The following is a 24,426-nucleotide window of genomic DNA, read 5'->3' as shown; positions in this document are numbered from 1 at the left end:
TGTGGGGGGACTTGAGTTCCAGGGAAGCTTTGAATAACACAGAGAGGGGAGAAATAAAAGGAATAAGCCCCACAAGCCCTCAGTCATCCAGCAGAAAAGAGGAGACGCAGGAATAACCATGCCTGAGCCAGTCCCTGAAGGTATGCAGATACTTGTTATAACAGCATAATTTATCCTAATTACAGACAAAGACGTGGCTAAGTCACAGTGTTGATGCTTGAATTTAAATGCCCTGCTCTGGTTTGACGTTTAAAATACACGATGCTGATTGTTTCTAAAGCATGTTGTGAAATAAGTGGAATCATCTCAAATATTTATGTGAGAAAAGCAAGTTTAAAGCGTTCACTTATGAAAACAAGCTAAGAGCTGCTATGGTTGTGTTGTTTTGGGAGAAAACGTGGATTGTTTGTACTTATTACAGTCAAACTGTCTGCAGCAAGTAACAAACTTTAGAGTATTTAATTCCCCAAGTTAGACCTCAAAATAAAAAAAGACATTTGTTACAGTGAAATCCCTCATTTTGTGGATGTTGGAGAAAATGGAGAAAAGTGAATTAATGATGCAAAAACAAGAAAAACTTTTCTTCTTGTTGCAAGTACTGGAAATTAAATTACTGCTAGACTTTGAGTTTATAAATGTAGATTTAGGTGCCATAGCTGTCACCCATCCACCTGCTGTGACATCATCGTTGTGTATTTGTGAAAGACACCAGAGTCATCCTCGCTGTCATGTACTGTGTTAGTAACACTGACACACTGCAGCTTATTTGCTCTGAGCTCTCAGGGTCTCAGGTTCATGTTTCAGTTTCTGCCTCAGTGCATCACATAGAAAACACACATTACGACTATTTCAATGTTTTTAGTCTTTTATGTTGCATTCAAGTATTTTGCAATTTTTAACTAAAAGGTACTTCTAAGACGTTTTCCGTATGTGCTGCCCTTTTCCAAGCCCACATGAACTAAAATAAGCTCATTAAAGGCGTTACTAGCATCCAAATGACCTGGGTTCCTTATGCTACTTTACAATATTTAACTATTTGTAGCAAAAATAAAACTGAACATTTCTTTTGTTGACCTAGCAGCTACTCAACTCAGTTCAGCTAAACAAAACTGAAACACAAAGCTTGCAATTAAATAAAGACAAATTACGACTGAGGAAGGCATTAAGTTTAAGTTTCCCAAACACTTTATGAGCTTCAGTTCTTAAAGACAAAAGGTCTGTCCATACTCTGAGAGAACTGATGCATTTATCCTCCCAGCACTGAGGGACCCGCGTCAGGCTGGACTGGTAGCCAACAACTAACATGTGAATTAATGCGGAAACGCAGAAATGTTCAAAGTTCTGCTTTTGTCTGAGAAATGTTTTCTCTTTCCTGGTGATGCAGGAACCAAATGACATGACGTTGTAACATAATGCCACATTGGGAAGGACTTCCTAAAGGTCCGCACTTCAGTTCTTGTGAAATATGAAAAGTCCTAACAAAAAAGAAAAGTGTTCTTCCTGAGTAAAAAACTGGAAAAAGAAATTTAAAGCTTTATTTAGCATAGTTTGTAAAATCTTGGACAGAACCGTTTTTTCCCACTTCGTACCTTCTTGTGTTCCTAAGTTCTTGTATATACGGACCTGGAGCTACCCTAAAGCACTCAGCTAATTTGAATTGGCTCTAGTTTCCTACAGCTAGTTTGAGCTATATTACAAGTTATCAAACTTAAGTTTTCTAAACACTCTGCTAAGTAACGTATTCTAAAGACTTGCATATCTTGTAGCTTGGGTTTTCTAAAGACTTAGCTTGTTTGAGTTCCCTTAAGAGTTGCTAACATTCAGCTGGTTATGAGCAGATCCCACTTTTGGTTGTTAAATAAATAACTTCATGGGAGCCTTAAGTTGGGTCCCAGATAACCTACGACCTTCCCACTGTAAAGCTTGTTTGCCAAAAGTGTCTGGTTATACAAGTCAGATATGAAGGTAAAAAATATTGACGATACAATCCTCCTCATGCAGCTTCCTGAGACTCCACACCCGATAGGCTGCAGTTGCTAAAAGTGGATCACTATTAAGAGAATTTAAAAACTCACTGTCTTGGAACTTCAGTGCCGAACTAATTTAGATCTTAGGAGGCAATCAAAGTCCAGGAGTTAATTTTCCAGTCAGCTTAGTTAAATTACAATTTGATTCAGAGCTGTGAACATTTCATTTCTCAAACTTTTGGCTTACTATTTCTTATCTACTAGAAAAGTTGAAGCAAAATCTGAGCTGCTTCAGTCAATAGCAGCCTGATCCCGCCCCTCAACTAATTGCTAAAAATACTCTGGAATAAGCAGTGACCTCTCACACGTTTTTTCCCCTTGTACGTTCATCGGGTTTCACCCCACCCCAGTGTATCGGGTTTTGCCTTTCCACTTTGCTGTGCCGGTGGAGATAAATCATGGCGTAATCTGCCAATTTTAACCAGAAAGTTCCTCCTCGGTCAGCAGCCTGATGCGCCGTTCTGGATTTGGCTCGGCTCCAAGGCAGTCCATCAAACACAAGACAGTTTTCTAGTCAATGGTTGGAGGCGATGCTGTGATTCATGATCATAATTCCCTTCATCACTGTGTGCTGATGAAACACTATGAGAGTAAATTGAACCATAACTGCTCCGTGAAGTTTTTCCAGTCCCTCAGCGCCGTTTATCTTTGTCTGGATACAAGAACCTTGACTTGAAATGATGACATGATTAATTCTCTCTTTGTCAATGAATAATGGCGTCTTTAAAAAACTGTTACGAACACTATCTGTCACTGCGCAATCAATGAGGAAACGACGTACAATAAACCGAAACTGAACAGGAAACTCCGACCCTGAGTGGCAGCTCTCTGATGAGCTGCTTTTAAAAATAAAAGTTCCCTGAAAAGCGCATTATTTATTGTGTAATGTTAAGACAAACTTTAAAAAAATATGAAAAACTGAATATATAAATTATGTAGATTTCAGTCTAGATGTAAGTTTTCATTTAAAATGTTCACACAACTGGGATCCTGCAGAAAACCGAAATAATCTAAAAGTGTTGATAATGGCTGGTATGAAATTGATAAATAATTCCTGTTAAATTCTGCCGTGGTCATAATGTATCCTCAGAAGAAGTGGATTTGGCATGGCTTAGTAAATGAGAAAAAAATGTGTTATGGTATCTGTGGCTGAGATACAGCCATAAACCCAGCGTGTCTTTATGTCCGTGTCGTTAACGACGCTGTAAATCAGATCGTCAGAGTCAAATATAGAAATGTAAACAAACGGCGAGGTGAAGAGCTGATCGGATTCTTTTACACAGAAAAGAAAACATGAACCTTAACGAAAAGCTCCTTCAACTTTCTCACCTTGTCACATCACATCCCCAAACAACGTTTTTTGTAGAAGGAAACTAATTTGTGGTTATTTAAAAAAAATTAAAATCAGAAAAGTGTCAGCCCTCCAAAATGTGATATTTATGGTGCTCATAAACCTCTAATGCCCAAATAAGATCTGTATTTATGCAGAGATTAAATTACACTTGAGGGGTTTCTGAAGGCTGCTGATTTTATTTAGGAGCATCCAAGTAAAAGTGACACGTAAAATCTCAGTGGAGTACTGTAGCATCACAAAGTGTTAAAAAACTTTAACAAAAGCAGAAAAGTTCCCCCTATAAAAGAACAAAATTTGCAGCCCTCTCTTCAGTATTTGTGTATTTTGCAGACTTGACCTACATAGCATTAAAAATTGGACTAATTATGAGTCTTGCACCGTTCTGCACATGGAACCTCTGAGGGTGTCTGAGGGAAACATTTAAACTGTGAGAAACAGCTGTGCAGAAGTTGATTACCAGGCTTCATCCCAAACTTGTTGAAGATGATCAAGACCCTCGCCTCCCCCGGCGGATTACACCAGCAGATGCTGATGCAGATTTACCTCCATGCAGGTGTTGTGTCCTCTAACGGCCTCTCAGAAGTTTGTTCAGCACTCCGAGTCGAGTAGCATTTTGTTTTTGAACGTGTCGGTTGATGTTCTCATTTAAAAAGGAAAAAAGCCGCAAGCAAACCATGATAACAGCTGTTAGCAAAATGCTACGAGGAGTAAAGGTTCTCATCTAAGACGGAAAATAACCTAGCTAACAACCGTTAGCATAATGCTACGAGGAGTAACGGTTCTCATCTAAGACGGAAAATAACCTAGCTAACAACCGTTAGCATAATGCTACGAGGAGTAACGGTTCTCATCTAAGACGGAAAATAACCAAGCCCCGGCAATAAAATTGGAATTGCCAAAATAACGGAATTGGGTCACTTCAGGCTGCAATGTGAACGCACCCTAAGATGGCTACTTTTGTAAATCCCGCCGTCTACGAGCCCCAACCAGGTGTGTTACGTTCACAGACAAATTAGTTAAACTCAAACACGTAGAAGTCATGAATAAACTGGCAAAAACAACTTGGTAAAACAATCTCAGTCGCTCTGTTCAATTCTCCCGTCCCTCACTTCTGACGTCCATCATGGCGCCTCGAATGACTTTCTGACGTAGCTGCAAAGGTCAATGGAATTTTTAGTGAATTTTTCTGTTTAAATCCATGTTTGACCTATTTTGCTTTTGCATCTTGTGGTGCATTTCTATCCTAAAGAAAAAGATACAAAACATCACACATGAGATATTAACATACATGGAAAAATCTTACACCAGAAAGACTTGCACTGCTCAGTTATGCCAAATGAACTGATTAGTACATTATTGCGAGACAAACCTATTGATAGTAACGCAAAAGAAAAGAAATCCCTCTTACAAGGGCAATGGTTTGGTTTTTCTGCCTCTGAGTTTCAAGCCGGCCCTCCAGCGAGACGTGAAGCTCTTATGGTTAACTTGGCTTACTATTCAAGGAAAGTGCGTGCAGCTTGGGAGAACGTGGCCTGGCTTCAGGGAGGTCATAAGATACCGTCCCTGGCCTTTAAGAGCCACTGAAGTGACCCCCACTGAGACACTCGGGGAGCCTGGGGTAGATCATACGCCTCTATTTCAGTTGAGAATTTTCTTTTACCCAAATTAGGTCTCAACAAAGACACCCTCGTTAAAAAGGCACATCCCCTCCCTCCTTTATGGCTCTAGCTTAAGCTTTAATCATGTCGCTACATCAGGATATCCGTTTCAAAGTCCTGGTCCAGGTGTGACATGTGAAATTTCAAAGGGGAACCTTCCTGTTCCTGTTAAATTTAAGTCATCGCTTTGGAGCTAAAGCATTCCTGAAGTATCCGCTTTATCTAAAGCTATCAATTCCAGGCAGGCGTCTATATAAATACTGTCAACAAGAAGTAATTAAAAGACACTTTAAAGGTTTAACATCTATTGATATATATACAGGTTACCATCTTCATGTAACTTTATATACAGTGTCCTTTGTGTTCACTGTAGTTACTCTTTAAGTAACTTTAAAATAAATTACTACTTTACAGCAGAAACATGATCTAACACTGACATTTTTAAAAAATACAAAAAGAAAATCATTAAGAAAATAATTAATAGGATCCCAGAAACTCTTTCTTCATATTTTAAGTTAGTTTCCATTGGATATAAACATGTTGTGACAAAGACTTGTACTTCTTTTAGCCTGTGGCCTCCAGGCAGGATGAGGATTCACATTTTGGCACCATGCAGTGGGAGAAAAATGGGGAAAAAATGTGTTTGGAGAACAGCAGCATGGAGGGGCGTCCTGCTGTCACCAAGCAACCGTTGGAAGCTACCAACAAGCTTTCTCCGTCCCTCCATCACAAACATGAGTTTTCTAAACTCAACTGGGACTTTAGCACATTAATCTGGTGAGAAACAAAGAATCCTTGTAAGGGTGGGTCGTCACTGGGTCTTAAAATGTGGTAATAATCTAAAATAAACGGCCAAATCAAAGCAGAAATGCACAACCAGCCACCAAATCAACTTTCTCCCTTGATCTTTAAATGTAATGCTGAACAGAAGAGGAAGAGAGGACGAGGGAGATTAACGCAAACAGGATTTTTTTTTTTATTTCCTACAAAAAAGAAACTTATTGAAAGATTATTTTCACATCTTTATCAGGGGATCTGATGAAAGCTTGTGTAAAATGTAAACGATGTGTGTAAGTAACAGTTTTCTGTCTGTTTCACAGCTAAACCGGCGGAGGGTAAGTCAGCGTTTCTGCTTTTGTCCCATTATTTATGTTGTGCCTCCTATTATCACATTGTGACACATTTATGGCTCATATATATTTCTTTCAGAGTTTTACTCACAAATCATGTCGAGTGTTGGTTTCATGCAGACTTCAAACACTTTCTAATCAGCTTTCGCAATGTTTTTTATTTATTCATGGACGTTCTGTCAGGAGAGCATCTCTATTTAAATTATAAATAGCGCCGTGTTTCTACAGAATGGGGATATTAATACCTTCTGGCATTCTGGGTGAAAAGCTGCTCTTTTATATCTTACATCATCTGTAAATTGAATATGGTTTGGATTTCCTCTGCTGTTCGGCTGCTAACGTTTTGTTTCTATGGTGATATAACTTGTTATGCTGCGTAAAACAAACATGCATCGGCAGCTGATGAAGAAGGTGAGAGGCTTTCTGTACTTTTGTTTTCTGTGAGTTGAGGTGTTTTCTTATGTGTGTGGACCTGAGTGCGATCAGGTGGAGTGATTATATTTTAATAAAACCTCTTTGCTGAGTGGTTTAATCATTCATAAACCAGTTTGCAGGAAAATGATGCAGTTTTATCAGCAACTTTGCAAAATATTCCAACCCGTTAAACTTTTCTCACATTTTTCACTCATGAAAACTGGAAACTTTAATGTATTTTATTGAGATTTTCTGATAGATAAACAGCAAAACATATGCAGGACTCTCCTGTGTGTAACTGTCACGATGTCAAATTTTGCTGGACGATAAATTAGAAGTTATTGCGATAAACAATAATGTTGTTTTGAGACCATTTTTAAGTGATATAATGGAAAAGATCAGTAAACTTTAAATTTATGAACATTTAACACTGGAACTGGAAAACATTTTAAATATCCAAAATAAATAAACAAAACAAAAATAAAATTAATTTTGAAGACTTTGTAAACAAAATTGTCCTTCAAAATAAGAGCTGGTTGAGACCAAATCACCAAACTGAAAACTTTTATCATTCAGATTTTGGTGGAAAGAGAGAAAATGGAGATAAACGATAAATTTTGCTCATGGAAATTACTGAGTTTGTTTTAATTTATCATGCAATTGATTGATTTATTGATTACTATCAAAGGTGTAGTCCTGCAGAAGAAAAACAGCTGCAGACTTACAGTTAGGGGGAAGTTGTTTTTGTATTTGAGTGGTCTAGTCAAATTTCTGGTGTAAATCCAATTGAAAATCTGAGGTGAGGCTTGAAAATGCATTTTCAGAAGCTCTCCATTAAATCTGAGTTGAAGTGTTTTAAAATGGCATTATTTACACATTTTACATGAACAACTGGTAGAAACACCAAAAGATCCTGATGCACATTTTTTCAGTTACTGATTCAAAATCTGGAATTATTTTTATTTTTTTTATGTTTCTATTTTATGTGCTACCTCAGAAAAATCCCAGTGAAGTTATAATCTGACAAAATGGCTAAAAGTTTGAAACGGTGTAAATACTTTTGCAAGTGACTGCATCCATCTTTTCTCTCTGGTTTTGTGGTTGAATATATTTAATTTAATATCCATGTTTCACTGTGATTCCTCAGAGTTTTTTGTGAATTTGAACGTTTATTCATGGACTGATTCCTTTTTTCTGAATGAGGCAGAGAAGATAATCCATTCATGTGGATTATGATCTATACTGACTGAGTGCAAATGGATGCATTTTCTGCATCCATGCGCCGCGTTTCCCACATTGACCTTTGGACTACATTTCACTGCAGGCATGGAGAGTGTGAGAAAATGTCTGCAAGTGTTTGTTGATCGAATCATTTGGGTCAAATTTAAACCTTTTTCTCTTAATCCTCAGCAATATGTACTTATCTCTGGAGATATTATTATAGTTAAACATGTATCTGTACTGGCAAAACCATGTAGACAGAATCTAACTGAATGTTGTTTCCACACATGATGGACTCTAATTTCCCTTCCTTTCCTTTAGATGCGCCGCCAGCAGATGGAGGTAAGACTAAACCCTGGCAGTGAATCCACATGGATGCCTGACTTGACATACAATGTCCTAATGTATTATACACACATACATAATCTGTTTCATGCATGCATAAAAAATGCACACATGTGCCGGTCTGCTCCACAATGGAAGCAGCTGCATGAGCTGTGATTTATTTTTGCCCTGATGACCCTCATAAATTATTGATAAATATATAAAATGACTTTAATGAACATGAAAATGAAATTACCATGGTGGTGGTCACTAAGCGCTCTGCTGCTATGATGCATAATTCATTCCAGACTTGGTGGCCGGTGCGCTGCTCTTCTCTCTGTTTTCTGTATATTATATGCTGCATCTGGGATTTTAAAAAACGCTCTTGAGCAATAAGCTGGATTTTTTGTGAGGATCCTTGTTATTTATTCTGGGTATTGTACTGAAGACAGAACTTGTAAGCTTGTCTGTACATTTTGATTTGGCTTCAGATGATTTCTTTATGTGACTCTGTCTTAGATTTCTGCTTTATTTGCACGTTTTGTTTCATCGTTTCTGTGCACAAGCTTCTGCTTTAAAGCAGCTTTTTCAGTGGTTTTGCTTCCTTGTCTGCACCAGGTTCAGAAGCAGACGATGATGGTAAGAAATAAAGGAAATGTTCACCTGAGTGCTGATAACGTTATTGTAGTTTTAGAATTTGATCCATTTCATCCCTATTAATTTTTACGATTATTGGATATTATTTTTGACTGCTTTATCGTGGACTGATCTAAAACCCGTTTTATTCCTCTCATTATTCTAAAGTTTTTGTTTTGCTTTTTAAATGTGTAGAAAAAGCAAAGTTGAAGTTTTTTGTTTTGAAGTTTCCTTTGCAATCAGAGACGCAGCTGCCAGACTGTAAGGAACAATGAAGGAGCTTCTCTACGCTGATCACCTGTGAAAAACACAAAATCTTACCAAGTACTTCTGGTCTAGTTTCCAGTGCAAGATAGTATTATTAGCATGTCTTGGAATAAGACAAACTAACTTAAAATAAACTTTTCAGCGACATGTACGCACTTGTTTAAGTACTGGTTCCATTGGCAGATAAATTAAGTTGTAACCTGGGAAAAATGTCTTGTTATAAGTGAAATAATCTGCTAATGAAAGAAGTACTTCTTCATCGATATTAAGGAATTATTTACTTAAAACTAGCCTCTATATTTCGCTACAAAGCTACTTGCAAGTTAGTTTTGTCTTATTTCAAGTGTAGTAACATTTGAACTAGAAACTGGACCAAAAATACTTGGTAAGATTTTGTGTTTTGCAGAACATTCATTCAAATTAAAATATACGTTATTGATCCCAAAGAGAAATGAGTTAAATCATGCTGTTATCAAATATAGTGCACTGGATGAAAATCAATCAGGTGAAACATTGTTAATTGGTATTAACTACCTTTGTAGTTCTGAACTTCGTCACATTGCAGCCCATGCGATGAATCGAAGGCAGCAGCTTTCTCTTGTTCTGGATCTTCCCAGGAATCCCAAGATGTTCAAGAAACAAAAAAGGAACTATTCACTTTGTATCTATGTGAGAAATTAGTATTTAGTTCATTCACGTGTGGGCGTCCTTTTCTGCTTCCCGTTGTCATGGCGCTGCGTATGCCCTCTGACCTTTTCATGATGCTGCTCCCTGAGCAGAGGCCTGCTCCTCCCATCTGTGACTTATGACGCTGCTCTGTGCGCTGCTCCGGTCCCGCAGGCAGTTCCAACAATGAGAGCAGAAGCACAGATGTGTTGAAGTACAACACAAGCAGTTGTTACTGCTAGCATACCAGCATCATCTGATTCCAGGACACGTTTATGCTCAGCTCTTGGGCGAAAACCGAGCCGCACTTATGAGGTCAAGCAGTGGAGTCATTGAAGGAATCTTTAAAGGGGACCTATTATGCAAAATTCACATTTTGTGCATATTTGTACTTCCATTTGGGTCTCTGCTTCTTCTAAAAACAACCCAAGCGCTTAGAAAAAGCAGTGTTTTTGGAAATAAGTTGATGTTTTTTGGTGTCTGGAAAATGAAACCTTTCAAAATCCTTTGGGATGTAACATTACAAATCGGAAGGCACTGTGTTGTTCCCTCGCAGCCCAAGCTGAGCTCCAGGATGTTTGGTTTTGCAGCTGTATGCACTTTACAATGGCTGCTGGAAAAGACAAGTGTTTTGTTCAAATTCAAAAATACTTTATTGATCCCAAAGGGAAATTAAATAATAATTATTGACTTATCATCCAGAAACCACCTGCTGCATTCCGGTTGGTTGTACAGTTGGCTCCACTTCTGCTTTTCATAGATGTTACTGTTGTATAATTGCGCATCTGATTGCAGCCATTTTTACATGCAGGTGTAAACGTTGAGTTGGGGGCGTGGCCAGCAGCTTATGTGGATTTAAAGTGACAGGACGCCCTGAAGCAGCTCAACATGAGCAGAACTGAGCAGACTGAAATCTCAGCATCCAAGAATGATTTTGTGCAAAATAATGTAATGAAGGTCAAATTTAAGCACAGGATGAGGATTGGAGGAGCATGTTTTATGATCTCAGATGCCTTCAGATGATCTAGTTAAACTGGATACTGTGGCCTTTGGAGCAGATTCGTAAATGAAATGACCAATAAAGTATGTTGTTGGTGGTTAGCTCAGGTTTTACAAGAGAAACCCAGGAGCTGTCGGTCATGTCAGCTCGCCTGCTAAATTCACATGAGAAGAGCTTGATTTTATTAACTAACCAGGAGGAGATTAGATGTGGAGATGTTTTAAAAGCATCAGGGCTTTAGGATCTGTTCACGACAGACTTTACAGGTTCTGGGAGAGATTTTCTGGGAGGCAATGCTCCCGTTCGTACAGCCATTAGCAAAAGGAATCTTAACAAGTAGGTGAGGCTAACTATCCATGTTCTCCGTGCTAATAAACTGCTAATATTGCTATGCACTGGGTTCTCCAATGGAACAGAGAGAAGCACACACACCTCCAAATTGCGCGCATAGGCTGCTGACTGAAAGACGGAGAGAAGCTGTGGGTTTTTCAAATTAAAATTCACATGCAAAAGGCATTTTAATGCAATAAAGCATTGTATTTAGGCAGCAAAAAAAGAAGGCGAAAAATGTAAGATGATGTTTATATTTATGTTTACTATAAACATTTATGTAAGGAAAGAGTCAGGCCATGTGTACGAAAGAGAAGTCACTTTTAAAATTAAATATTATAAACTGTCTAGAATCATATTTGCATTTAGTGGGGTTACTTTTTACATTTGATCCCTGAGAATTAATTTCTACAACTCTGATGCTGAAAATGCACAACTTTTTAAATCTTTGAACCTTCTTCCTTCAACATCAACAATCGCTGCTGATCGAATGACTTCTTACCAGAAAAATTTCCAGTATTTTCCATCATATTGCATCAAGCTGAACCCATCTCCTCTAAAAATAATCACACCAATGATTACATCACAATTAATTTACATGGGTTTTTAAATGACAGGCAGAGAAACAACTAACTTCCTCTGCAGATGGAAACAAATTAAAATAAAGATATAGTGAGTTTGCTTTCATCTTGTTTGTTACACAAAAGTCATTTCTCTGCTTTGTGTTTTTTCCAGTGGCCCTTAAAGGTCACCGCACCTTTCGCCCCCAGAAACCTTTGCAAACTCGACCCCAGACCAAGCTGCCAGAAAGCCTCTGCTCCAGGATTCGTTTCTTTCCCTCTGGGTTTCCATCTGTCCGTTTTAGCTTCTATTTTTGATATTTATGATGCGTTTCATCACCTGTTGGGACTCCAAAGCGGGTATTGAACTACACCGAGTTTGCCTTTGCCGTATTTATTACAAGAAGAATTTCCATGAGTGAAGAGCTGATCATACCAGGGCTGTTTCCAGCCGTACAAACAGGGGGATAGAGTTAAAGGGGATTATCTCCACTTGGGCTGCAGCCATGTGATCTGGCCCTCTTCATCGCTACCAAACAGAAGCTAAAAAATGTACATCTGTGATTGCATTCAATAGAAATTAGCCATTCTAGATGACTCAGGCAGATTTATATGAAACCCAAACTAATACACATGCTTATTGTAGGAATATCAACTTTATGCCGTGCAGCTTTTTGGTATCAGTCCAAAGAAAGCAATCAAAGTAATTTCTAATAATTGTTTTGGTGTTTGACAATTAAACCGAAAGTAATCATTTGATTACTTTGCGTCAGTAAAGGACAGTCATGATCCCACCGTCATGAACAATAATGTTTTAATGTGACTGTGTGACGTGAAAATACTGCAGTAATTTCATCTCTCTCTGAAGCTGCTTGGTCCCAGACCGATGAGCGTCGTTCAGACGCCTCGGCCTGAAATCAAGCTGATCTACTTGCTGTGTTTACTCCCTGTTGACCTATGGCACAGTATAACTCCACATTGTTATACTTCCATATGTTAAAAAGTGACGTTTGTTTTTCCCAGCTGAGAAAAGCGCTGCGGGGCAGGGTAAGAGCGAGACGAGTGACATCGCAGTGACGCTGCTGGTCGTCTGCATGACTGAGATGGTTGAATCCTACGTGTTCGTTAGACGTTGTGCTTTCTCTGTTGTGTTGCTGCAGCAGGCAGACTGCAACCATTTACAATAAATTAGGATTTTAATTGTATTATCGAAACATTTTGTTTATGCCTGGACTTTAACTGAGCCGTTGATCAAGTATGTTTTGATCTGAACCATCCTACTGTCAAAGACAAGCAACCCCACAGCATTACGCCACCACCACCGTGTTTCACTGTGTGGATGGTGAGCAGTATCAATTTAACTGCATAAATGCATCATTTATGCATTACATGATTATAGGCAAATAAATTTATTCAAAGGGTATTTCCAGACTGCCACACAGGACAAACAATCAGGCATTCTCACTCAATTTTGCACCAACCAATTATCAACACAAATATAAATCTCATTTGTTTACATTATCATGAACCTGCCAGGTTCATGTCTTATTATTATTTGTTTTTAAAAAAAGCCGATTCCATGTGTGTAATCGTTACAGACCTGAACTCTAAATCCAGAACTGGGACCCAAAGTGTGGAAGTGTAAAGGTCACCAGCTGCTGCGTCCTGGTAGAGGTCTTATAATTAGCACAGTCTGTCTTCGTTATGACGTCGCGGACCCTCTGATTGGCACTTCGCCGTGGCGTTTATGTCGCTGGAACTTCTGCTTGCCTGGAAACGTTGTTGGGAGTGTTGCTGCTTTACTCACAAGAAATCTGAGAAACTGTTGATTAAAACGAGGGTCCAAAAAACACAGAAGAACCACGTGATACATTTTTACAAAGATAGGATCTGTGTAATAAAAGCATGTAAGTGTCACTTGTCTGTAATGCCAGTTTAATGTCTGCCATCATTAGCAGAAGTCCTGTGGATTAAGGATTGTTATTGTAGCCGTTGGAAGCCATCTTGGGAATGTTGAACATGGAGATAAGCGATGTGTTTTATATGTTGGTGCCCTCAGCTTGTGTATGTCTTTTTGCTGCACTCCTTTTGCACCAAAAGAAAAAAAATAAGAGATTTTAAAGTGGCGTCTAAAATGTGAATTTATTAACTTCTTACGGTTTTGTTCCAGAGAATCAATCGACTTCACTCTCTGGGCTTTTTGTGGAGAAGCCGCCGGAGAACGTGGTCGCTGTAACAGGTCAGGCTCATTTGTTTCCTGCTCTGCAAAACCTAAATACTCTAAAATATATCTAGTTTTTAGTACAGATATCTCAGAACACTGGTGATAAGAGAAAATTAACTTACAAGCAACTTTTCGGTAAGAAATAGGAGCTTGTTTAAAGTATTTACACTAAAAACTAGACCATAAATGTTTGGTAATATTTTGTGTTTTTGCAGTGCGCTCACTCAGACAGGTGATTTCCAATCTGTGATGTGTAAAATATCAGAGTCGATTGTTGCGTTTTTTCGTTTGTTTTTTCTGATTGGACAGGGTCGGATGTGACCTTCGTAGCCAAGGTGGACGCCAGCACCCTGACGAGGAAACCCACCATGAAATGGCTGAAGGGGAAGTGGCTGGACCTCGGCAGCAAGGCGGGGAAACACCTGCAGTTTAAAGAGACCTACGACAGAAACACCAAGGTGTGCGTGTGTGTGTGTGTGTGTGTGTGTGTGTGAGAGAGAGCCCATCCCACTGTTTCAACATCATCTTTCAAACTATAACACCTTCCATAACTACTGAATATTTCTGAAATTTCATCACATCACAACCACAAACCTCAGTTTATTGGGATTAAATATGAAGTGGAAGAAACTTTCTACATTTTCACTCATTATTAGTAAAACTTCTCAAACTGGTGAACATCTGCTATCGATGATCAGGCCTAGTCTGCACATAGTTGGATATTTGGGAAATTAATACATTTTTATGCGTTTTGGCCTTTCATCCACATGAAAAACCAGTTTTACATCAATAAAAATAAGTAATAATTAAAAGTAGTCCAGCTTGTATATGAAACGCCTGGCCGCATTTTTCATTAATCCCTAACAGGAAGTTGTGGTTGCATTGAAGGATTGTGATTGGCTGACATAAGTTTTAGCTCTGCGCTGCACTGCCCCCTACAGGTTTGGCATGTTTAAAACAACACCCAGAGTTGGATTAGTGCTGATTCTTATGAATAAATTTTTTCTGAAACTGCTCCTGTGTGTACAGTTACATACAAATATGTAGTAAGCTGTACACAATAACTGAATTTAATTGTATTTCTAAATTTACTGATATTTACTGATGCTCTCGTGAAACAGTGGAGAAAATAGCAACCACACTGTTAATTTTGTTTTATTTACATCATTAACTGAAAGTTAGCATGACAATAATAAATCCAAATTCTTATCACGATGAGAAGTTTTTTTACGATAAATGAAACGATGTGATAAATGCCCCTCCAGGTCGAATCCTAGTAAAATACACTGAAGCTTGTAGGCCTAATGTGACAAAATGTATTCAAGAGACATGGATCCCTTTGCATCCTCCTTCCTTAGATCTATACTTATGAAATGAAGATCATCAAAGTGGTGGCTGGAGATGCTGGAGGCTACAGGTGTGAGGTGACGGCTAAAGACAAGTGTGACAGCTCCACCTTTGAGATCTCAGTGGAGGGTGAGTGAAAACGGACCCTGAGCCGCCGCTGCTGCTGCTGCTGCTGCGGATTCTGCATGCTTTACCGTTTTGATCCCTCAAAGCAATAATCTGCGTTGTCGGCAACTTCTCTCGTTACAGCTGCACATCAGGAGGACCAAGCAGATATTTTGTCTGCATTCAAAAGAGCGTGAGTGCTTCAGGGATTTCTCTTCCGTCTCTGTGTGGGAATGCATGAACTTACATCCTATTTGTAACATTTTTAGTGTGTGTGAGCAGGACTTTCAGTCCATTTTAACTGTGTAAAGTCAGTTTTAAACACCGTTTGTTTCTACATACAGAGATGCTGGAGAGGATGAGGGAGATCTGGACTTCAGTGCCCTGCTGAAAGCTACTAAAAAGTAAACATGATGAGCATTTAGTTGGCAGGATCATCAGGTTTTCTCTAAAATCTCCTTCCCGTTGCTAACAGGAAGAAGAAACAAAAAGAGGAACCAGAGATTGACGTGTGGGAGTTGCTGAAAAATGCCCACCCGAGCGAGTATGAGAAAATCGCCTTTCAGTACGGCATCACCGACCTGAGAGGCATGCTGAAACGTCTGAAAAAGATGAAAGAGGTGCAGAAGCCCAGTGAGGGTAAGTCAGAGGGGTGGAGACCAGCTGGGGTTACAGAGTGGGCAGACAGTGACATACTTTCAGCTGGTGGGTAATTTCTCTTTCTGTCTGAATTCCCAGCTTTCCTGAAGAGGCTCGAGTCTTGCTACTCAGTGGAAAAGGGCAAGAAAATCGTGATGTCATGTGAAGTTCTTGACCCCAACGTCCAGGTCAAATGGTTGAAGAACGGCCAGGAGATCAAACCCTCAGCAAAGTACGTGCTTCACAGCAGCACACACGTCCACACAGTTTGACCAGGTCGTTTTGGAATAAATATATTTATCGACACGTTTCCTTGCTTGTTGCCTTGTATCATGGAGTCAAAATAATCGAGCTGAGGCGGACTCAATGGGCAGCGCTTTAAATGGGCAGCGCTAAAATTAGCAGAAGCACAACGTCGCTTTTGGAGACGATTCTGTTGTCACCGGGTTTTATTTTTAGCCGGTCATAAGGAGCCTCCCAGTAGAAAGGAGATCTTATTCCCCCCCAAGCAAACTCACTCACACACACGTCAACACAAAGAGCTCCGTCACGGCGAGACCTGGCAACGCTTTAAACCCAAAATGTTGTTATATTTTATTAGGATTTCATTAGATAGACCAACAGAGTGGTGCAAATCTCTGTTATAATCAAGGATTTATTTTTTCCCCACAAATGAACATCTAAAAAGTGTGGTGTGCATATTCAGTCTTTTGAAGCAACAGGTAACACTGTATTTGAAGGGGTGTGAATAAGACTGACATGAAACTGTCATGAACATGAAGAAGTTTTTATGAATGTTCATGTCATGAAGTGTCATTCGGTAAATAATGACAATTTAATGCAAAGTTGCAATAAAAGTTGCATTGAAAGTCCATTAAAATGCCAACTTTGCATTAAATTGTCATTATTTACAAAATCTTGCATGTCATGTTCGTGACAGATGTTGTGTCAGTCTTATGCACACCCCTTCAAATAAAGTGTTACCAAGCAACACACTGTCGGCGCACCTTACCAGCAGTTTCTGGATGTTTCTCTACCAGATTTTCTCATCTGGAGTCTATTGGTTTCCATTCATGATAACTAAAAACTTAGTTGTGCTAACCCTACCGCACTGATCATAAACATTAGCTACACTAACACTACTGCACTATACCAACAAAGCATTTAGCAGAAGCTAATGCTTGAAATGTGACTAATTGAAAAGCGTATAGGATGTAAATACTTTTACAAAGCACTTTTTAGTAGGGGTGCACCAATTTATCAGCGCCAATTTTCTTAACTTTGGGATATTGGTGATCTATATTGGGAAAGGTCTGAAAATCAGCCACTGACCTCTTCCACTCTGCAGTGAGAGAGATTTGACTGATGGACTTCTTCGAAAAATTGGTAATCATCGATCTGCCAGAAAGCTGCGATTGGTGCAGCTCTACTTTTTAATGCAGCTCTACTTTTTAATGCAGCTCTACTTTTTAATGCTTTCAAGCTGAAAATGCCCTAAAAACAAACCCAAATGAACACATAGGGATGTGATGTCACACACCGACTCCCAATCAACCTTCTCTCCAGGTACGTGATGGAGGCCAACGGTAACGTCCGAACACTCACCATCAACAAGGCCAACCTGTCTGACGATGCTGCGTACGAGTGTGTGGTTGGCGAGGACAAATGCTCCACAGAGGTGTACGTCAAAGGTGCGTCATCCCCTTATGTTTCTGCCATCATCCACTGGAAATTACAACCAAGAAATGCCATGAAGTAACAGCTAATGGCTTATGCAGAGCCCCCCATCACCATCACCAAGCTGATGGACGACTACCATGTGGTGGTGGGAGAAAGAGTGGAGTTTGAGATTGAGGTGTCTGAAGAGGGCGCTCACGTCATGTGGTCAGTGAACGCCGTCAGCTTGATGTTGATCATTACGTAAATCCACTGGGAATGTTTCCCGACGTTCCTTCGTCTTCACGTTTATGTGTTTCTGAACGGAAAGGTCCTTCGAGGATCAGGAGATTACCAAAGACAAGGATTCCTCAAAGTATCGCTTCAAGAAGGACGGGAAAAAGCACACGCTGATCATCCAGGAGGCCACGCTGGACGATGCTGGGATGTACCACGCCTGGACAAACGGAGGCCACACCAAAGGAGAGCTGGAGGTGGAAGGTACAGCAGCATCACTCGCTCAGCCTCTGGTGCTCACATGTGAATATTTCATGATGTTAAATGCAGAAGCCAGAGCTGAACCGAACTGCTGGACAAAAGGCTCCATGTTTTATGCAGATACAGGACAGTGCCTGCAGAACCATTCACTCCCCTTTTCTTTATTGCATTTTGTTGTATTAAACCCACACATTTCAATTAACTTTATTAAAATTGACTGTAGAGTTTTACACCACGTTATAATGTTATTCTCTGCAGTGTTGCCTTGATTCGCTCATACATGTTTAAGAAATCCTTAACTCTCCCATGGCCAACCGAGCGCCGCCTCTCATAGCAACTGCTTAGCCTCGACTTCTCCTCTCAGCTCCTTCAGACTAGCCAGCAGCAATTAGCAAACACCTGATAGAGGTTAGCATCTGTTAGGCTCTCAGTGCATTGCTGGTAAAAACTAAAGGGTTAATGTTGCAGCGATGTTGTGATGACTTCCTGAAGGCGGAGTTTCAGAAAGAGCAGGAGTTTCTTAAAGAAGCAGAGGCGTTAAATTACAAAGTTAAATTTATTTATCATTTTAGTTAACATAGTTATTTGCGATAAAATGATACTATGTGGCTGGAAAAGACATAATACTGCCTCTTTAAGATATTATGCAGCAAAACAACAAAAGTCGTGCATAAGATCAAACCAAAATGTAATTTTTTAGTCTTAATAGGATAATGTGTCTAAATGTTCTTTTTGCAGTTTTCTGTAATTGTAGATAAACATTGTTAACATGTTGCTCTGAATATTTTTTAGTTTTAGATTATAAAGTTGGTTGAATACAAATTTAAACAAACTTTTTCTGATTTTTGTAATTTTCCTGCCACTTCACAATTATTCTCTGCTTTTTACTGGTCTATTTCGTCACATAAACATTTTAAAATAGACCAAAGACGGTAAATTCGGAAAAGGTAATGGAGTATGATCTGAAGTAAACATGTTTCCGTCAGGAATCTGCTACAGCTCCCTGATTCTGGTTGTTTTCTCATGACTTTTTCCTCCTGTGTGTTCAGAAAAGGAGCTGGAGGTGCTGCAGGACATTGCTGACCTGACAGTCAGGGCGACAGACCAGGCCATGTTCAAGTGTGAAGTGTCCGATGACAAGGTCACCGGAAAGTGGTTCAAAGATGGAGTGGAGGTGCTGCCAAGCGAGCGCATCAAAATGACTCACGTAGGAAGGTCAGAATAGCAGCAGGTGGATGAAATGTGACTGGATTTTTGTTAAAAGCTGAACACATGTTTGCTGTTTTGTCGCGTCAGGTTTCACCGGCTGATTATCAACGACGTGAAGCCTGAGGACGCTGGGGACTACACGTTTGTTCCTGATGGATACGCTCTGTCGCTCTCCGCCAAACTCAACTTTCTGGGTGAGGAGGAGGAAATATTTTCTAAGCCATCAGACGTGCATATCATTTATTACAAATGTAACATCTTCAACTCATTTCTTCTCTCTCAATGCAGAAATTAAGATTGACTACGTGCCAAGACAAGGTAGGACTCCTAATCCCACTGAAACAGCAGATAATCTAATTCCTGCTGCTGAGCTAAATGTGTTCTCTGTTTTTATCTTTAATTTTGTTTTAATAAACAGATCCACCAAAGATCCACCTGGACACCACAGGAAACATGGTCTCTCAGAACACCATCATCGTGGTGGCGGGCAACAAGCTGCGTCTGGATGTGGAGATCACAGGAGAACCGGCTCCCACTGTGGTCTGGTCCAAAGGAGAGGAGGTGAGGGAACCAACCAGCGCCGCCCACTGAAACCCAGGAGTACTGTAGGCCTCCTTTAAAAACACTCCAACAGGTCAGACACCAAATATACATTCATTAATACACACAGTGGAAATCATCTTGGCTCAACTGGACTCTGAGGTCAACAGTCTTCCTCTTCTCCACTTTAGGGGCAACAGCCAATCAGTGCCAAGAAAACTAAATGACGCTCCTGGATTGGCTGCTTTCCAATCGCTATGTGGAGTAGTGTTGTGTCTACTTGTTTCAGCTTCCCAGTTTGTTTTCCAAAAAGTCTGTCAATAAGCAAATTTTCAGCAAATAATTTATAGTTTCATTCCACAGAAAAGTCTCTGAATACTGAAGCGTGAATTGGAACGGCTCAGTATTCAATAATTACACCAACGTTAATGTCGCTGTTTTGGTCAATAACTGATATTCACCAATATTACATATACTGCTCTACTGCTTTGACACATTTGGAGGAAATAAAATGAGGCCCATTTTTTTCCGTGTTGGATTAAATCTGCGATTTTAGACAAAACCACAAATATTTATTTTTTCGGCATTTTGTACATTTTGAAAATGGACGTTTTACAGCCTTTTTTTATTATTTTGAATGAAACCAGATTTTATTTTACCAAGATTTTAGAATAGAATATGGAAATAAATATCGGTTGTTATTATTTATTTATCGGGCTGATGTTGGTGCCGATATATATACTACCAGTATGGCGTTTTTGTCTACTTATGATTATTTTTTACATCCGTTTTAAGATTTTTGACACCAGTATGATTTTACAAAGATAGTTTTTGTTATTTAAGTTGGTTTTAAAGGTACATCAAAGCCCTAAACCTGTTCATTTGTGACTCTCAGATGTTTTTACTGAACCAAGCTTCTCTTCCACAGGAACGTTTGTTAGTTTTTTAGCACTAGTTGTGAACTTGTATAACCTTTTTCATTTTGCTGATTTTAAATCTGGTGAATTGAAAACGCTCCACAGTCCCAGGTCACATGCCTTCCTGTGTTTCAGGCGGTTATCGCCACTGAAGGGCGGGTCAGGGTGGAGTCCAGGAAGGACCTGAGCTGCTTCGTGATTGAGGGCGCCGAGAGAACGGATGAGGGAAACTACACCATCTGTGTCACCAACCCAGCAGGAGAAGACAAGGCTATGCTGTTCATAAAGATCGTGGGTAAGAGGAAATGTGTTCATTTATTCATAATTACCAACTGCAGGGTTTAACAGCCGTCATCTGGCCTGGCTGGAGAAAACTAACCCGTGCTGTTCCAGATGTGCCCGACCCGCCTGAGAACGTCAAATGCACCGGAGTGGGTGAGGACTGTGCCACCATCGTTTGGGAACCTCCGAAGTTTGACGGCGGTGCACCGATCAAAGGTAAAGAAGCGAGTCTGAAGTTGTTCAACCCAAAAGAGACGCAGCTGAGATCTGGGTTTCCACTCCGACAGGTTACCTCATGGAAAGAAAGAAGAAAGGCTCGTCCAGATGGACGAAGCTCAACTTTGACGTATACGAACCAACTACGTACGAGGCCAAGAGGATGATTGAAGGAGTCCTGTATGAAATGAGGGTGTTTGCTGTCAACAGCATCGGCTTGTCTCAGCCAAGTCTGAACTCTAAACCCTTCATGCCCATCGGTAGGTTTCACAACTGCCTGCACTTCGTCTTCCTCAGCCTCGGCTTGTGGTTCCCTGTGGGTCTCGCCCTGCTTTTCGCCGTGCCAGTCACTTATTCCGTCGAGTCTCTCGTTTTGTCACCTTCAGCCCCAACCAGCGAGCCGACGCGTCTGACGGTCCACGATGTGACAGACAGCACATGCAGCTTGAGGTGGCTCGCCCCGGAGAAGATCGGAGCCGGCGGTCTGGACGGCTACGTGATCGAGTACTGCAAAGAGGGAGGTACGGCGGCGGCGCCGCGCCGAAGCAGAGGTTACAACTCCTCCCGCCGTGACTTACTGTGTGCTGCTGTTTAGACACCGAGTGGGTAGCCGCCAACACGGACCTGTGGGAGAAGCAGGGATTTGTGGTGCGCGGCCTCCCAGTGGGAGAGAAGATCAATTTCAGGGTGGTGGCAGTAAACATAGCCGGCCGCAGTCCGCCCGCCACTCTGTCACAGCCCGTCACCATCCGAGAGATTGTTGGTGAGTGAAACGGCTTCAGACGAGAGCGAGTAAAAAAGACTCAGCAGAGCTTACTACAGCATGTCAGGGGTTAACTCAGCTGCTAAAGCCAAACACTCATCCATGTCAAGTTTAAAATAATATGGATTTACATACCGGTCCCACATCCCTAATACAGACGATCTGTAGCAAACTCAAAGATTAAAGTTATATTTTCACTTGTCCAAAAAAATTACTCCAGTAAGAGTAAAATATTATTTGGTAAAAAAGTTATTCAAGTACTGAGTAACTGATCAAAACAGTAATCATTTAATTTTTGGTTTGGTGTAAATATTGCTACTTTAAAGATCAAAATAACAATAATTCATATAATTAACTAAATACAAAATAAGAAAATCATTTTTCCAGATAAATTCTTTTCAATAAAAAAAAAATCATGAAACTTTAACAAAAACTGCAGGTTTGTGTTTGTCTGGTGAATTTTTGATTAAAACATGATTTTCATTCGGTGGGAAGAAAATCCAGAAATTTTACTAAGTAAAGTTTAAGTAAGAGTAAAGACACTTCATAATAAAATTACTCAAGTAAAAGGTAAAAGTATATTTTAAAAAGTTACTAAAGTAAATGTAAGTAGTTGCTACTGAACGCTCCTCTTCCTTTCCGGATTGGTTGTTTAGACGTCCGTCATGGCGGAGTGGGCGGAGCTCTGCAGAGCGCCAAGCTTTTCATTTCTACTGAAAGCATGTGGTTGACGGGCAATTTGCAAAAATACATTTATCCAAATATTAGTGGGAAGAGTCTGTATGAAGGACTTTCTAAACCCTCAATAAATGTAATAAATTGTTGTTTTTGTAAATCCCCATAGAAGTTTGTAGTTTTTCACTCCATCTAAAATACATCAAATAAATCCGCCTGCATTCGTTCTCATTATAAACGAATGTAAATGTTTTAACGCTGCTGTAACGTTGGGAACCTTCTGATTCAAAACGACCAATTAAATTAAAGCGAATTGTGTTTTAACTGGTGTTTTTTGTTTTTTCAGAGCATCCAAAGATCCGTCTTCCACGTGAGCTGAGAACAAAATACATCCGTAAGGTTGGAGAGAAGATCAACCTGACCATCCCGTTCCAGGTTAGACTCAGGACGAGCGCCGAACACGTCTGCAACGATTATTGGCACTCATGTTTAAGGCCAACACAGAAGGCTTAAAATAAATGGTTGTTATGGCGACTCGGTGACCCCTCGTTGCCACTCTTCCCTGTGTTTCTTTAAAGATGAGCGATGGATACTTTCTCTCGCTTCCTCTCAGTCCAGCTTCAGGTTAAACCTGGGTTTTCAAATTAAAACATATTTATATAATCCCAAAAGAGAAATTAAATGCTGTTGCAACAGGAGGAGCCTCTGGTAGCAGTCCGTCTTCCAGCACATCTGAAGAGGCCTCTGACTGAAGACTGTTGCTGGATTTCTGTATCATTTTTCCAGATCATATTCTACAGTAACGTCCTGGATGGCACCTTCAGTTGTTAGCTAGCTCTGCTAATCTACCGCCTTTGCTTTTGCTGCGCCTCTTTAAATCTATCTGGCTAGAAAAGTGGGCAGTGAGATGTTGGCGTAGGGGATCTGATGCTGTCTGATGATGGTTTGAATTTCCTTCTCTCTGTGTGAGATTACACACCTGCAATCAAAGATGAATTTACGATTTTTAACTATGAAGGCCTCAAAACGTCCCAGCTTGTGTGATTTTAGTTTTCCTGAATGAATTTTCCTCTGGCTCACAGGGTAAGCCGCATCCCGTTGCAACTTGGCTGAAGGACGGCCAGCCGGTCGATCCCAAGATGGTGAACGTCCGCAACACGAACGTAGACAGCATCCTCTTCATCCGCTCAGCAGAGAGAGAGCACTCCGGGACGTACGAGCTGGTCCTCAAGATCGAGAACATGGAGGACCGAGCCACCATCAACATCCGGGTCATCGGTAAAGTCGACATCATTCAGGAAACATGGATGTGAAAAATGGTTCTAACGTCGCTAAACTAACCCGAACAGAGAAGCCGGGGCCTCCGGTGAATGTGAGGGTGACGGACGTCTGGGGCTTCAACGCCGCGCTGGAGTGGGAGCCTCCAAAAGACGACGGCAACAGTGAGGTCACCGGATACACCATCCAGAAAGCTGACATGAAGACGAAGGTGGACAGATTTGACCTGATGGTCCAAATGATCAACGTTTCATTCATTCATCTAACATGTTCCACCCCCCATCAGGAATGGTTCACCGTTTACGAACACAACAGACGAACAAACTGCACGGTGTCCGATCTGATCATGGGGAACGAGTACATGTTCCGGGTCTACAGCCAGAACCTGTGCGGCCTGAGCGAGGAGCCGCGGATGAGCAAGAACACGGCCGTCATCACCAAGACAGGTGAGCTGTGTGTGTGAGGCTGTGTGTGTGAGGCTGTGTGTGTG

General features: G+C 40.5%; 1 protein-coding gene across 9 annotated transcripts in view; it reads left to right on the top strand.

The window, feature by feature from the left end:
• The first annotated feature begins 15 nt into the window (after nt 1–15).
• Nucleotides 16–24,426, top strand: part of LOC103151425 (myosin-binding protein C, fast-type-like) — a 27,788-nt gene continuing 3,377 nt past the window's right edge. Inside the window, exons 1-29 of one of the 9 annotated variants that reach the window (XM_007571466.2) lie at nt 16–140; nt 6,140–6,154; nt 6,569–6,580; nt 8,126–8,146; nt 8,747–8,767; nt 12,611–12,634; nt 13,758–13,826; nt 14,121–14,269; nt 15,170–15,287; nt 15,408–15,456; nt 15,608–15,667; nt 15,739–15,902; nt 16,002–16,134; nt 17,469–17,593; nt 17,681–17,786; nt 17,890–18,059; nt 19,106–19,271; nt 19,353–19,459; nt 19,554–19,583; nt 19,684–19,826; nt 20,858–21,017; nt 21,116–21,220; nt 21,292–21,480; nt 21,607–21,741; nt 21,816–21,983; nt 23,005–23,093; nt 23,741–23,936; nt 24,008–24,147; nt 24,223–24,382. In XM_007571466.2, coding sequence (XP_007571528.1) covers nt 119–140; nt 6,140–6,154; nt 6,569–6,580; nt 8,126–8,146; nt 8,747–8,767; nt 12,611–12,634; nt 13,758–13,826; nt 14,121–14,269; nt 15,170–15,287; nt 15,408–15,456; nt 15,608–15,667; nt 15,739–15,902; nt 16,002–16,134; nt 17,469–17,593; nt 17,681–17,786; nt 17,890–18,059; nt 19,106–19,271; nt 19,353–19,459; nt 19,554–19,583; nt 19,684–19,826; nt 20,858–21,017; nt 21,116–21,220; nt 21,292–21,480; nt 21,607–21,741; nt 21,816–21,983; nt 23,005–23,093; nt 23,741–23,936; nt 24,008–24,147; nt 24,223–24,382 — 3,046 coding nt within the window. In that variant the 5' untranslated portion in view covers nt 16–118. The remainder of the gene's footprint in view (nt 141–6,139; nt 6,155–6,568; nt 6,581–8,125; nt 8,147–8,746; nt 8,768–12,610; nt 12,635–13,757; nt 13,827–14,120; nt 14,270–15,169; nt 15,288–15,407; nt 15,457–15,607; nt 15,668–15,738; nt 15,903–16,001; nt 16,135–17,468; nt 17,594–17,680; nt 17,787–17,889; nt 18,060–19,105; nt 19,272–19,352; nt 19,460–19,553; nt 19,584–19,683; nt 19,827–20,857; nt 21,018–21,115; nt 21,221–21,291; nt 21,481–21,606; nt 21,742–21,815; nt 21,984–23,004; nt 23,094–23,740; nt 23,937–24,007; nt 24,148–24,222; nt 24,383–24,426) is intronic. The other 8 variants (XM_007571467.2, XM_007571468.2, XM_007571469.2 and 5 more) reach the window with 8 other exon arrangements.

This window comes from Poecilia formosa, unplaced genomic scaffold (genome assembly GCF_000485575.1).
Source record: "Poecilia formosa unplaced genomic scaffold, Poecilia_formosa-5.1.2 Scaffold281, whole genome shotgun sequence".
NCBI classification, from domain to species: domain Eukaryota; kingdom Metazoa; phylum Chordata; class Actinopteri; order Cyprinodontiformes; family Poeciliidae; genus Poecilia; species Poecilia formosa.
This window is presented reverse-complemented; position numbering and strand designations above follow the sequence as displayed.